This window comes from Dendrobates tinctorius, unplaced genomic scaffold (assembly GCF_039654945.1).
Source record: "Dendrobates tinctorius isolate UK_male_01 unplaced genomic scaffold, ASM3965494v1 ptg000007l, whole genome shotgun sequence".
Lineage (NCBI taxonomy): Eukaryota > Metazoa > Chordata > Amphibia > Anura > Dendrobatidae > Dendrobates > Dendrobates tinctorius.
The window spans coordinates 58,442,462-58,458,524 of NW_027361675.1; the positions used below are offsets into that span (position 1 = coordinate 58,442,462).

Here is a 16,063-nt window from a genome sequence, read left to right on the forward strand (position 1 = left end):
TCTTTAATACTCATTCGTCTAATTGTTCTACTCCTAGTTTTACAAATATTGATGTATAATACCGACTAAATACTGAATGTGTGAATGTGGTCTCAAATGTAAAAAGGACTCTGTCAGCCCAGAATGACCATTCAAACTAAGTCCCACTATTCTGTGCATCATGGTGGGGCCAATCATTTATATACATTTTCCCACCTGCTTGGTTTCCATCTATATCTACCCCCTCCCTGGTTTGGTTGACAGCTCTGGACTCATAGAACCAGAGAAGGATGGGGATAGATGGAAAATAAACAGGTGGAAATGTTATGGCACACTGAATGCGTGCGTTGTCATCTTAATTGTCTGCTTCCAAATTGAATGTGAGGATTTATGGCCGGAGAAATCAGGACAGATGCAAGCCATTGTCTCTCAAATGATTTCTGATTTATTTCCAGAAATGTACAACATTTTATAGCAAAAAACGGGTGGCTTTAGTGCATTACATCATTGGTCTTTCTAAATTAATGATTATCACAATTTACTATTGATATCACAAATTACTATTGATCTCATATGCTCTATATTATTATCTTTGTTACTATATAATCATTACGCAAATTATAGTTGCTTCTAGCCTAACCTAGTTTCGATGGAACTAGGTGGATTATGCAACTTTCTAAAATCCATGTCAGCATCAGCAAATCTCAAGGTACAGCAGAAATATCTTAAAGCTACATGATTCTAATATTCAGCAAAGCATCCATATAAACTTATAATTTTGATTCTTGTATATATTTATATGCCATATTTTCTCCCCTTAACAGAAAGATGTATTTAAATGATTGTCACAGGTTTACCGCAACAGAAAGGTGCCAGAATACCACAGCATCTGATTTCTCCTACTCCTGTAATGATTAGAAGCACTTCACCTTCATATTAAACAGTGCAGGTTTCTTTTACCAGTGCAGGGGTTAATCTGCTCAGTTGAAAGCTCTTGGAAGTTTTTTGCATTAAGGCTCTCAGCTGTTCACTGTTAGCCACTCCCATCTCCTATGTAATCGGGGCCCTGACAAGCACTCATTGCCAGTGTAGCATAGCATATGCTGCATGGTTGGAGATGGTGGTTTGTGGTTGTTTTTTTTAAGAAGGTGTTTGGTGGAGTTTTCTGAGACTGTTGCAAGATATTGGGTGTGTGCTGATCCTCTTCTTCCCCTACTTTGGTTTTCCCCCATCCTCCACTTCCCGGTGTATACCTCTGTTGTTTGTGTAATTGCTATTTTCCTTTTTCCCTGTTTGTATTGCCTTGTTAGTCTGGTTGGTGTATTATGGTACACTACTACTCCCCTCTTCCCAGGGGAAGACTGAGGGTCCATCAGAAGTAATCCAGTGGAACAGGGCAGGCTCGGGTGCCTCTAGCGTTAGGGTCAGGGAAGGATCCTTTGGTCCCAAGATACCCAACAACAGAGTCGTGACAAAGGTGGGACTTACTTTGAACCATCATTCTTTACTGACATAGTCTATTTCAGTTGCCGTTGCCAAAAATCACAAAATATTAAAAAATGTCTGATTATACTCTTGGTTAGTATAAGCTTTTTGTAAACATTACCCTCCTATTTTTCTCTGTAAGCTTTGTGACATTGACAAAGCGTACCTAAAAGTGTTTATTTAATTTTACTCAAGGTATTCTGTATGTTTTAACCAAATATATAGCTTAGCTGAAAAATAGGATTTATACATCATCAGTTTTCCTTCACCAGTCTTTCTTTTTTTGTACAGGTGGACTGAAAGTGAGCAACAGAGTAGAGCATTATTAAGGCTTATAAGAGTTAATCTTTTCTCGCTGTGATCCCTGACTGGGCAGCATGTTGTCAGAATAATGTTTAGCCAGGTGTTAATCTGTGTCTGGAGGGAAGTGCAGGAATTCATTATTCATCTAAATGGAGGGAGGTCGTTCTCATGGGATTCTGCCAGGTCTGAAGCCAGCCTCCTCCTGGCTTACTGACATGTGCCATTTGTGATGAATGCTGCTGAAGTCCATTTGAGGAATTCTCCTGTCAGGCAGCCAAGCAGACGGAGAAACACAGCGCAGAGCCCGCACACTGGATGGAGAGAGTGAGATCGCAGCAGTTCTTAGAAGGATCTGAAAGCTACGTCCCCTACTCTTGTGTTACCCACATATACGGATAAACACTTATTAATCGCTTAGTAGATCACTCTTCTGCAAACTTTCCACATCAGTTTGGGTAACAATGATTAAGTCCAGCTGGTTTTATGTCAAGTTCAAGTACGCAGAAAAGGTAAGCCATCAAATTGTTACTGTTGCCTGTGGTTTTGGCTACGTGCTATGTGTGGCTCCTGATTGGGCAATCATCGGGTACTTTAGTAGAGTGACAGGTTACAGTATTTCGGTAAGCTTGACTTTAATGATACATTTTGTAGAATTTCAATCTGATATCTTATCTTGGGACATTTAGATTTGACATCTGTGGTTTGACATTATTTAATTCTCTTTCCTATGGATTATGAAGCAAACAATGCAGATATGTTTGGTTCCCTTATTTCTGTATAAGAAATGCATTAGACATAATGCAGTATGTTTGCTATGTACAGTATCTATGATTTATTCAGTAGCAGTAGTGGATTTTATGGTAATGTTTGGCAATATGGTATGGCTTCACGATTACCGCAGAGGTCATTTTATTCCCTAGGTGATTCTTCTGTGCAATTATGAGAGAATAACAGCTATTGGGTAGCGATAAAATCATTCAGTACATCCTTATGTTACATTTATAACTGAAAAACTTGGCAAATGAGATATATCTGGCATGAAACAATCAAATTATGGCATTAGAAATTATTAGATAATAACATTTTGGCATTGTATTCATATCTGATTATCACTTATTATACTTAAATATATTGATTTATATTAAATGTAAAGCATGGAAAGCTTTATTTGTTTTTAAAGTAAAAATTGGGAAAATTCTGTTTATACAGTATATTACAAAAAAAAAAGTCATCCGGTCCTTTTGAAGAGTTTTGCATTTCTCACTGAATATCTGTATGCGTGGAGGCATCTTTATCTTCTGGTCATTTTCAAAATAAAAGAGACTATTTAATATGTTGTTCTCTAATGTATACTTGCAAACATTGATTTTGGTTCACAGACATAAGTTTAAAGGCAAGTGCACAAAAGACACATTTTAGATGTCAAAGAAAGCTTTAGTAATCACTGCTATTGATATCAGAGTTTGATTACCAACCTGTAAAGACTGATGCTCCAGAGATATTGTACAAATCCATGAGAAGCATCCCTGTAATTCTCTTGATAAAATCAAAGGAAATTATAGGTAAAGTGAGACACATAGCAAGTCATGGATGCTATGAGACTGTGTTCACATGTTCAATATTGAGTCAGTATTTTACATCAGTATTTTTATGCAAAAATCAGGAGTGGAACAATCAGAGGAAAAGTATAATAGAAACTATAAATATGTTCATCATTCTAAACATACATTATATGTTACTCTTGACTGACTGTATTTCACTTTGAATTGGGGTTCATTCAGACGTTAGTATTTTCCACATACGAGAAAAATAAACAGATTATTCTAATCAGACTTTGATCAGAGAGTGGTCATGGAGTTTTGTCATGGATCCAAAGACTTGCATTGCCGATTTTGGTCCGACCCACCAGATCAAAATTGGGCATGTCTTTGCACAGCCCCATAGAATATCATAAGTACGAGACAAATATGGGAAAAAACGGATAGCATTCATACGAGAAAAACTGATGTGTAAATGGCATTTTATCAACTATTATAAACAAGCTTTCAAAATGGAATATTCCTTTGAACAGGCCATATAACTGAACCAACTATTGAAAAAGATGCCATATGCTAAAGAGGAAACAATTACACCCTTGTCTTTCTTGAACATGTTGCGTTCCCGTGCGGTCGGTGGGTACGTCAAAACGCCGCATGCGGACGCTTCGGCATACAACGCATGTCCCTGAGTACCCAATGTTAAATATAGGTATGAAGGACAACGCAGGATGCATGCAGAAGTAGGCGAAGCTTGAGGGAGGATGCATGCAGCCATACACAGACCAGCCATACGCAAGTGAACTTAGCCTAAATCCATTATAAATCCCCTTCCTCCCTTCCCAATCCCCCACACCCCTCATTGTCCTCCTCCCCCCGCATCCCATTATTGTCATCTCCCCCGATCATTGCCTTCTCCCCCAGCACCCCCATCATTACCCTTTCCACCACTTCTATCATTGTTTTCTCCTCCAGCAACCCAACCCCATCATTGCCCATTCCACCACCTCCATCATTTCCTCCCCCTATCACCCCCATCATTGTCCTTTCCACCATGATTCTCCTTTCCACTACCACCATCATTGCCTTTTCCCCACCACCCCATCATTGCCCATTCCACGATCTCCATCATTTCCTCCTCCCCACCACCCCTTTATTGTCCTTTCCACCATGACCATCATCATCCTTTCCACCACGACAGTCATTGTCTTTTCCCCACCACCCCATCATTGCCCATTCCACCACCTTCATCATTGCTTTGTCCCCCACTACCCCATCATTGCCCATTCCACCTCCTCCATCATTTCTTCCTCCCCACCAGCCCATTATTTCCTTCTCTGCAATCACCCCCATCATTCTCCTCTTCTACACACACACATAAACACACACTCTCACGCTCACTCACTCACCTACCTCACCACATGCTCTCCCACAGCATCACTTTTACCTGCAGCTTCCTCTCTCAGGCACAGCCATCAGCCGTGGTGCTGGATGACATCATCCAGCAGCACCGCTGACTGCTAAGACAGAGACAGGAAGCGTGGTCCGGCAGTGAGCAGGACAGATCGCTGCAGCTCCGCTGCCATTTTCTCTTGTAGGCAGCAGAGGTGCAGGGATCTCTCCCTGCCCACCGCACATGAGGGCAATCTGGCCAGGGGCTCCCCGCCCATGCAACTGTTAACATGTATTGGCTCGGTAACACCAGAACATTATCAAAATGGAAGGACTTGTGGGGTGTTCCCAGTATGCAGTGGTTAATTCCCTACCAAAGTGGCCCATGGAGGGCAATCTATGAACTAGCAACAGGATCAGAGAGGATTTAGATTTATTTCTGTACAAGGAGAGGTAAGGCTTGCTCTCTAGTACACACCAGTAAAAAAGCAGAACTTGCTGAAAAATTAATTGAATTGTGTTAGAACACATAATATTTTGCAGCTGTTGCATATGGTGGTATGTAGTAACAGACTGGGCCCATGCTGATCCCTGTCCACTGTCAAAAAATAGGCATCAGAACTTGACCAGTGAGCAAAAGAAGAAGGGTTGCCTGGGCTGATTCACACCTGAATCAAGTTTTCTTTTAAATCATATGAACAGTCAAGTGCTGAAGAGGTGGCACCAGTATCCATTGTAGGAAGAAAACAAACCTGCAAGCTGGCACAAGCTGATGGATATCTGATATAGATTTCTATTACAGTTTAATGTATGAATTAACTCTATAGACAATACAGTACAAATTTGCAATTTGTCCTCAGCGCTTTCACACTGTATTCTTTCCCACATTCAGTGGCCCCATCAGGGTTTACATCTGAACCCCATGCAAACTGGGATTTGGGTGCATGCACAAACAAGGCCATTGACTGCAATGATGCATACGGAGTCACCGTGTGCTCTGTTGTGAATAATTTTCATCCACATATACCTATTGGAGGTGGACAGCTAGACATAGTTTTGCTGGGGTTCGGACGTAAGCCCCAATGGAGCCACTGAATATTGGAAAGAAAGCATTGGGAAAGGGTCCTAAAATGTAACATGTTGCCCTAAATCTTTAGCAACTATAATCCAGTCTATTTAGACACATTTCCAGATAATAATAATGATAATGATATACAGTATTGTTGCACATAAGTCTCTAACACAGTCCAAAAGGGCCAAGAGTTTCACTATCCAAATATTGAGGAGAGCTTAAAGAGGACAGAGAGCACATATAGAGCATTATCCAGATAGTGCATTTATGTGGTACAGTTATTGCTCACCTGGTTGAATTTTGATAAAGCACAACTCTTACAAAAGCTCAATGATAGATCCGGCTGCTGCTGCTTCACTGATTGGAATCCCCAATACGATTGAAATCTCCAGCAATCCAAATATTCTCAATTCGAGCTGGATGTAACCATAACTCAGCCTTTATTCTTCTTAAATCCAACACCAACTATTGACCTATTCCATGCTCCACAGCTTCTTGTTTTCTTGAATATCACTCCTTGCTCTTTCCACCACATCCCTTACTTTGTATGACATAATATTATTTTTCTTACATCCCTGCTGCTTTCATCAGAGTACAGGTCTTAACAAATTTTCCATCACACATACAGTATATCACGTTATGGCTAATCAGTTTCATTCATTAGAAACTCCCTATCAGATGTAGCAAAGGTTATCATGACTCACAATGTACCTTAACTTGTCACAGGAGGTCATCTCAATTTTAAAAAAATTAAGATAACTTAGCATTGTGCAAGCCATTGACTTATGCAAATTTAAATGTCAAATTACACTATTGTTTGTGACCTGATGTTGTAAAGCTGGGTTATATGAATCAATTCAATCTTCGCTTGATAATCGTATGTACTTCAACAGGAATGTAGATTATGAATAGCGATAAGCGAATATGTTCGGTTCCCTCCTTATTCGGCAAGCTATAGCGCTTACCAAATAAGCTACAGAGGGAACCTGGCTCCCTGGAGCACTTCCGATAATCAGCTGTCCAGCGCCATAGCTTTATGTGATGCGGCTGTTTCACTGTCACAACACATGTATGAAGAACCCAACAAACATGCTCTCTATGCATGTGTTGTGACTATCACACAGCTGCGAACAGCTGATCAGCAGGAGTGATCCCGGTATCCGGGTTCCCTCTGCAGCTTATTTGGCAAGCTCTATAGCTTGCCGAATTAGGAGGGACCCGAATGTATTCGCTCATCTCTAATTATGAACATGTCACAGAAACATTTCATTCATTATAAGTCACTATTACTAAATAGTAGAAATTTTATGCTATGACTTTTTCTCAGTTCCTGTTTACAATAAAATGCATGTATACTAATGTAGGCTATCTTGCTGTGAAAGAATAAAATGTTTTAAGCTGGTCTTGTTTCAAGGCTTTTGGCTTATGATCACTGGAGGAAAATGATCACTGTCAGAAATATGAATAACTCTTAAATTTCTATGTACACTTCCAGAGCTTGTGCTGCCCCTCCCCATCATGTTTGTGCAGTGTCACACTGAGCTTCTCATCTGCAGTTCCCTCTCTCCCTGCCTGTATGTAATTCTATCCCACTCTTTCCCAGTCCCTCGACAATGTGGCTTTTGACCATATAAATCTGGTTTGTTGAATATAATAACCCAGAAAAATCATAGAGGCAGGAAACCTATATTTTTGGAATCTGCATAGTTAAAGCTATCCACGGGTGGGTTTTGAAGCTTGTGTGGCTGCCAGAAATTGAGAAAAGGATTTCTGCCTGCTTTTATCTCCCAGTGGCGGCATGCTTGGTCTTTAATGAAAGATAATTTGGTAAGAAAACATATGATACTCCTGTCATCTCTCTGGGAGCCTCGCAGCCAGAGTTATGGCACTTATAAGTTTTAGTAACTTTAAAAAGGGGAGTACACTCCCTGGCTCCTCCCATACAGTGAGGTCAGCAAAGAAAAGGCATAAGGCTAGAAGGCTCAATGAGGCTATTGTTCAGACCTGGGGAGACAGCTTTCTACCATCCATGCTGTGGACTGAATCTTTGTCCTTGGGAAACTCTCTCTCCCTCCGTCACATGGCGTACCAGTGACTAATATGTGTAAGTTCTTATTTTAATTCCATTTATTTCTAACTGTCTGTATATACTGTATATTGTCTCTTTTGTAACATCTTTTATGTTTTTGTAAACACTGTCTATATTTTCTGGAGTAAATCTGTATAATTTACTAGTCTAGTTTACCTTGCTCTATAATCGAACTGCCATGACCTCCACACTAAATTACGCTACACTGTGGGTGGGCTCCTGTCCTGATATTGGCTTTAAATTCAAACAAGGAGCTGGTGGCAGCAAAGTGTTCTGGGGATTTTGGAGACTCTGGCAGTGACGGAAAGGAGGTTTATATGTAGTATACATACCGCCCTTACTGCAGAGTGCCCAATAGCCAGTACATGGCAAGGCAGCCTTTCCGGCAACTACTTATCCTAGGTGTAGTTCCCTGACTGACCTGAGGGTAAGGGGGTGCCAGAGAGCTTCAAGTTCCTAACCGGAACTGGAAAGTGGGATCGCAAAATAGGATTCCCTGACAATCACAAATGAAATCTTACAACTCCATTTCCAAAATAGTTGGGATGCTGCGTAAAATGTAAAGAAAAAAATGCAATGATTTATAAATCTCTCCTAACCCTATTTTTTCACAACAGAACTTATATCGGAAGTTTAGTTAGATATTTTACCATTCAATTTGTAATAATCAACTAATTTAGGAATTGATTGCAGCAACATATCTCAGAAAAAGTTGAGATATTCTTATTTCCATTCTTTTGACAAATTTAATCTCACTTTTTAAATTGATGGATTCATTTTCCTAGAAAATAAAAATATGTAGGACTTGAAATGTGTGATGTGTCCATTATATAATTACATTTGGCAGGAGTCTAAGCATTAATGAGAAGCTAAGCTTACAGCATGTATTTTTTTGAGTTGTATTCAGCAATTGGACAAATAATCCTGCATGTCATTTCCTCTTCATGTTGAGAAAGCAAACCAGATGTTTGCAGTTTAAGGCCTCTTTCACACTTCCGTTTTTTACAATCAGTCACAATCCGCCAGGTTTTGAAAAAAACGGATCCTCAATTTTCTTTTGAGGATCCGTTTTTTTCCCCATTGACTTGCATTAATGGCGGATTGTGACGGATTGCTGTCCGTTGCATTCGTTTTTTGTGAGGATCCGCCAAAAGTTGCTGTCCGTCACCATCCTCAAAGATTTCAAAACGGAGCTTGCAACGTTTTTTTCTGTGGCGGATCCTCCAGACACTGATTTAACCTGAAATTCTTTCTGGGTGCCGGACAAAATTCTCTCTCTCTCTCTCTCTCTCTCTCTCTCTCTCCTTCCCGGCCAGCAGTTCCTTTATATTTCCTCATTTTCAGGATCCGTCTGAAAACGGATCCTGTGCCATCCGTTCGCATCAGTTCAAAACGGATCCGCTTCTCTGACTTTTTGGCGGATTTGAACTGATGCTAAAAAACTGAAGTGTGAAAGAGGCCTTAGTTCCCATCAGAAGCAAAGACAATCTCTGCATGTAACCAAACAAATGTTAACAACTAGAAAGCGAATCCTGCAAGTCAGTTTATTGAGTGATCCAACAACGTTATAAAAGGCAGAGGTTAGACAATTTATTATAACAAGAAGACCAAAAGTTAAACTAAGTTATAGTTGCCTATTAAAAGCTGTTATGGGTTTTTATAAATTATTTGAAAGAGTCACATTTCTTTTGTATTAGAAATTATTCACAATCAGTTACATGTAAACTTGCAAACCAATGGAATACAGCATACTTTTAGAAACATTTTGAGAACGGGCACAATTTGCTTTGTTGTGAATGGATTCTTGCCATGCATGTCCTGACCTCTCCATTCTCTTCTCAGGTGCAGTATGAAGTAATGATGTAGTAAAGGCTATTGTGACTTACAACATAACTTATCACAAAAGGTTATATTTATCATGTAAGAGGATTAACCTGACAGCTGATTCATTCTTCCCCCCATCAACCACTCAGCAGAATTCATAGTCCGGCTTTGTCATTTTAGATAGGTATGTTTCACTCTGAAATGCTGCACAATTCAGAGAAAACATACACACCACTGTCTGACAATCAAAAAGTCACACACGCTCTTAAAAGCTATGGATTCTTTAGCAATCAAGGAGCAAACTTCTTAAAGATTCAAGTTTTAATGTGAAAAGTATAGTGCTTGCAAGAAAAAATATAACAAGGTAAAGATAAAGTGACACACAAATATGCAAAAACAGTTATGAAATAAAAAGGGAGAAATAACAGAAATACCTAAACGGTTCAGTCTAAAGTTATCTTTCTGTTTCCTTGAGGGAAGGAGAAATGGATTATGTATCACACTCAGTTTAGGCCAACCTCCACAAGCAAACACTTTTCATTATGTAACCCATCTCTTATATGCATAGTCCTGGGCTCAGGTTTTCGGGACAACCTAGATTATAATATTAAAGTTTCAGGTCTGTGATTGGACCGTGAGCTAATTTAAGGGTGATCACCTTGTGTTTTATGTACTTTGTGTCTCCAAGCACCCCCTCCATGTAGTAAGTAGGAAATATCCATTCTGGCTACAATCGCCTTTCTGCCCACAATTTGAAGCTTGGCTCACCAGGTTGAGATGACACTAATGACACTCTCAGTATTCTTCCAGGAAGCCCCCTATGGTTCTAAGTTCCTGTAATAAGAGTAAATAGAGGTTATCCCCTCTTGTGTAGGGTCACTCCTGTGAATGACAGACTAAAGCTATTGTGGCACCCCAGAGTCCAGTTGCCACGGTGACATTGCCTCTCTCTAATGGGTGATGTCATGCCTGGAGGCAGGGGGGTCCCCATACCAGGTAACAGAGTGTACATGTCAATTCCTGCTCCTGGCCAGAAAAGGGAGCTTCCTTATAAATTCTGGCCGGCAGGTGGGGTTAGTGAGTCAGAAAGAAGTCAGCTAAGAGAGTAATCAGGAGAGCTGTCATGGAAATGGGAGCCAGCTGGAGCTTGTGACAAGACAGTGAGAGAGGAGCAGTTGGTCTGTAGAGAGGGAAGGGACAGGAGGAGAGACAAGGGCTCTGGGGAATTAAAAATTGCATATAGCTGACCCCATAGTGGAGCACTGATAAAAAGGGATGCCAGAGTCTTTGACTGGGCGGGTGCTGCATGCCCTGACAGCCAAATCTGGAGGGCAGGGAATTGCAAGCTCCCTGGCCGCACCGAACACCTTAAGGCACGGCAGCAGACCACGAGCCCGGGTCTGACAGTGAAAAGGAAAATGCCCATGATATAGGCTCACGCCTTCTACCATACAGGTAAGAAACCATCATGCAGGAGAGGGCCTCAGCTTAGCTACAAGCAGCAGGGACCCGAAAAGAGAGTGCAGAAGGAAGGTCCCCAACCCCACCTGGCAGGGTGAATCCCCTCAATGCCTCCAGGCAAGCCGGACTCCTGTCATCTGTAATTGGTACCCCAGATTGCATCTACTTTCAAGTAACAGGTAAAGAAAACTGCACCTCTCTGTGCCCTTCACTTATTCTCTGCACCCCAATGTTCACCACCATCTGAACAATTAAATATGTTTGCCCTGGGGCCCCCTCTACCAGTGGGGAGCTGAGACATCTTTGCTGCGTCACCATCAGCACCAGTGGACAAAAACCGCAGCATCAGCCACCCATTGCCGAACACCACGGGTGGGGCAAGCTGGGCCTTGATGGCGTCGACCTCCAACTCTCCACCTGGATCCTTAACTACCCCACAAGCCGACCTTAGTTTGTAAAGGTTCGGGACAGTGTGTCAGACACGGTGATCTGCAATGCAGGGGCACCTCAAGGTACAGTTCTTGCCCCTTTTCTCTTCACACTGTACACTGCGGATTTTAAGTGCAACTCATCTGGCTGCTACTTGCAGAAGTATTCTGATGACTCTGCAATAGTAGGCCTCATCACAGGAGGAAATGAAAGAGAGTACAGAGATACTAACCAAGCTTTTGTGGAGTGGTGTCAGAGGAACCACCTTAGGATTAATTCCGGGAAGACCAAGGAATTGGTGGTGGACTTTCGCAAGGGAAAAAATCCACCAGTAGTGGTGAACATTCAGGGAAATGACATTGAAATAGTCGACACCTATAAGTACCTTGGTGTGATCCTCAATAATAAGCTTGACTGGGCCCATCACTTGGATGCAGTGTACAGGAAGGGCCAAAGTAGGCTTTATCTACTCAGAAGGCTGAGAGCCTTCGGAGTTAGGGGGGCACTTCTTGCATCCTTCTTCAACTCTGTTGTGGCATCAGTCATTTTCTTTGGTGTGGCGTGCTGGGGTAGTGGCATATCAACCAGGGACAGGAATAGGCTGGACAAACTGATTAGAAGGGCCAGCTCTGTCCTGGGATGCCCCCTTGATCCAGTTCAGGAAGTAGGCGACAGGAGGATACTGGCCAAGGTGAGCTACATGGTGCAGAATGATTCCTATCCCATGCATGAGACCGTGACAAAGATGTGCAGTACTGTCAGTGACCGGCTACTTCATCCTAAATGTGAGAGGGTGCGCTATCGAAAGTCCTTCCTGCTGCAGTTAGGCTGTATAACCCAGCACTGTCCAAAACGGAGAATGACCCAAACAGTGAACTGATAGATCCAAAGTTTGTGATAGTTTGGTTATATCTTTTTTTTTCATATATGTACCTACCTACTGTCAGTGTAATGCCTTTATGCATCTGTATCTGTACTTGTTCCTGCCTTGCTGCTGTAATGCTCTGAATTTCCCCATGGTGGGACGATTAAAGGATTATCTTATCTTATCTTATTAAACACCACATAACTATTGTCTATTTTATGACACAGCCAGGGCCACAGAAACAGATCATGGCCCCGTGACCTCCCCCATAGAACTGTCTGGTTCAATTCCGGGTACCCCACGGACCTGGTGGGCGCGTAACTGTCATATCTTTCTTCAATGATGTCAGTGTCAGAGTGGGTTGGAAAAGGCCCAACACAAATATTGATTATTAGGGCCCTCTATTCAGCTACATGCAAAAATAACCTGACCCTAGTGCACAAAATTACTGTTATGTCTATGTAATATTAATTTGGCTAGCTTGTTTAATGAAAGATTAATGGTAACTTTTTCTGCCCTACTCATTAGCACTGCTTCACAGGGGCCTACCGGAGGATTCTCCTGTGGTGCAGTCCGAGCCTAACTGATGTTATGCTTATGGTATTTATTAACTACTTGTTATTGTTAATATATATTGTCCCTGCAAAACATGCTCTTTGGTGCAAAGAAAGTTCTTTTACTGACTTACCTGACTCCTTGGGAATTTCTTTTTCCATCTGACTGCAAACTTCAGATATGAGTCAACCTGTAGAAAGGAATTCATGATCGAGTGTGTCTATTCAGTTCTCTTCTGTCCCTTTCCTATCACATTCAGGAGATCTTCAGTCTTGTACATCTTTTTTAATCAAAAGAAGGATTCAGTCTTGGCATCTGAGAGAAGGAAACTTTCTCTTTCAATAGTGATCACCCGAATGTGATGTGAAAAAGGCATTCTTTAGCTCAAGGCACCATAGTATACTGTATATTGAGAGCATATGTATAAAAAAGCTAATTGACTATGTATTTAACCTGAATGGTTCATAGCTTGAGCTACACTTAATTCCTTCTGCATATCTACTGTATGTATCTATCAACAGTATCTGTGCATCCATCTATCTATCCATCCATCCATCCATCTATCCATCCATCCATCCATCCATCCATCCATCTCTCTATTGTCCATACTGCACCTACATGTACTGCTATTCATATTAAAATATAGTAAAGTCTAAGAAGTGATGTAATGTTTTTTCAGTGCGGAAATCTTAGCATATTATTATGTAGAAAATGTTTGCATCTTTCTCTATCTAGCATTTTCCCGAAAAGGCTGCCAGGAGTGGACTGAATGTTGCGGCTGTAGACGCAGGCAGGCTGCCACTTACATGTCCTTGAGCAATGAACTGTGATGACACTTTCCTGAGCCTTGAAGGAATTTGTTGTGTTTGAGAGGGCAAGAGATGCTTGAAGCAGATTTATGTGTGGCTATCTCTTTCCTCTCAAGTGCACACTCTAAATGCAATGAGGATATTGGGTTCATGCCACAAAAACTACAGGATACAATATAAAACATATTTCTTTTTTTGAAATCCGAGCAGCCAAATAGAAAATTATCGATTTCCAATCTGGGTATGTGACAGACAAAATGCTACATTAATCTTGATAATAGGGTGTTTGTTTTCATGCCTGTGTCCTTTCTTGGCTTATTGTAGTGTAAGGGTCTAGAAACGCTTGTTAATAATTGAAGAAGTGGATTTGTTTACAGTTGGTTACAAAAACGGTAAAAGATTAATGAGCAGAGTTTTGTGGTTTACTTCTTCGGAAATGTGAGCAACAGGAAGAAAAAAAGGAAGAAAAACTTGACCTATTCTTGGTTAATTGACTGAGGTCAAGGTGTAATATCTTTAAGCCTTAGGCCAGGTTCGCATAGCGTTACCGGACTGCGTTAACCCTATTCTATTTTTTGATCATGTTATGTGATCATGCTAGCGCAGATGGACCAGTGATGGACCCTCGAACGCTGCAGACCGTGTCCGAGGGTCCGTCACAGAATGACGACACATCGCTAACGCATGCCGATCATGACATGTGTTAGCGATGCGCTACATTATTGTCGTCTATGGGGGCGTTAACGCATCCTTTACATAGCGCTAGTGCCCCTGTGTAACGAATGCATTAAATGCAGCCCCCCTAACGCAATATGAACCCAGCCTTAGAGTAGTAATAATAGCAACACAAAATGAACACATATATACAGCCCTTATGCATTTTATCTGTTGGTATTGAAGGTATAGAAAGTTTTTTTTGATTGATGACTTAGGATAGATCATCAATGTCTGATCAGTCGGGGTCCAACACCCGGCACCCCCGCTGATCAGTTATTAATGAGCTGCTCCGTTTCCTAGTAGTGGCCGAGGTTTGGTGCTGCAAATTTGCCAAACCTCGATAAAAGGAAGGTGTATAGTAGTACCATGCGGCGGCCACTATCAGAAGATGGCCAGCTCCATAAGTGAGTACCTCCAGCTGTTGGCCGCTGCCACCGACACAGATAACAGCTAATTGGTGGGGGTTGGGAACCTGGTCGATCAGAGATTGATGACCATCCAAAGGATAGGTGATCAATCAAAAAGTAATGGACATCCTCTTTACTCACTATGGAACAAGAGTTCTGCAGCCTTGTCATTTACATTTTTTCCGTTTTCACCATTTTCAAGATCTCTGCTAGTGTTCATTACATATAAAACTTCTGATATGCAGTGTATGCTGATATTTCTAAAAGCAATTAAAGCTTCATCCACTCTGGGCAATCCTCTGTGAGTTATGCAGACCGGACTTTAGGTTCATACATTCTAGTTAACCAGGACAAGTGAAAGATTTCTGCTGCTTATATCTTTAGTGTAGCAAACTCCCAGCTGCAAGAAGTCTTAGGTCAGGAATGGGTTTTTAACCTATGATGTAAAGGTATGTCTAAATCATTTATTGACAAGAAATCATATATATTTAATATGATGAGAACTGAAACCAATGTAGCAGTTACATGGGAAGCCTTTGTCAGAAAGAAATTGACTTTCTTAATTGCTAAAACACATATCACATGTCACATTCACATGTCAGTTTTTTGCATATGAGCGTTATCTGTGGTTTTTTTGGATAGCACTTGTAGATATCATAATAAATTGGGCTGTTCACATGTCTGTGATTTTTTGCAGCTCATGCAAATTCGTGGAGACATGTCTTTTATTGAGCCGAGTGTCTGATTAAAATTGGTCCTGCAAGTTTATGGGTCCATGAAAAATCAGACAGCACTAGTGTGCCTTCTGAGTGCAGTCGTATTTTCCTAGTATTTAATAAGAGAGTGTGGAGATACTTTTTTTTTCACGTAGAACTAAAATCGACATAATTTCGACCAAACTTCTCATAGACATAGAACCTGACAAGTTGCCCATGGCCCCCAAACTACCACCATGTATTAGTTGTTATGTGAATACCACTTCTATCAATCCCATTGCATTGTCTAGAACAGTGTTTCCCAAACTCTAGTCCTCGCGGACCCCAACAGGTCATGTTTTCAGGATTTACTTAGTATTTCACAGGTGATGGAAGTATCATCAAGGCATCAGGAATTCTCTCACATGTGTACCACTATGGAAATC

At 41.2% G+C, this 16,063-nt stretch overlaps 1 protein-coding gene across 6 annotated transcripts in view; it reads left to right on the forward strand.

The window, feature by feature from the left end:
• Window positions 1–16,063, forward strand: part of AUTS2 (activator of transcription and developmental regulator AUTS2) — a 2,002,816-nt gene that overhangs the window by 537,280 nt on the left and 1,449,473 nt on the right. The window contains exon 1 of one of the 6 annotated variants that reach the window (XM_073575034.1): window positions 1,981–2,276. The exons of the other annotated variants lie outside the window; for them this stretch is intronic. Coding sequence (XP_073431135.1) covers window positions 2,229–2,276 — 48 coding nt within the window. The 5' untranslated portion in view covers window positions 1,981–2,228. Of the gene's footprint in view, window positions 1–1,980; window positions 2,277–16,063 lie in introns of those variants that run through there. 6 annotated transcript variants of the gene reach the window in all.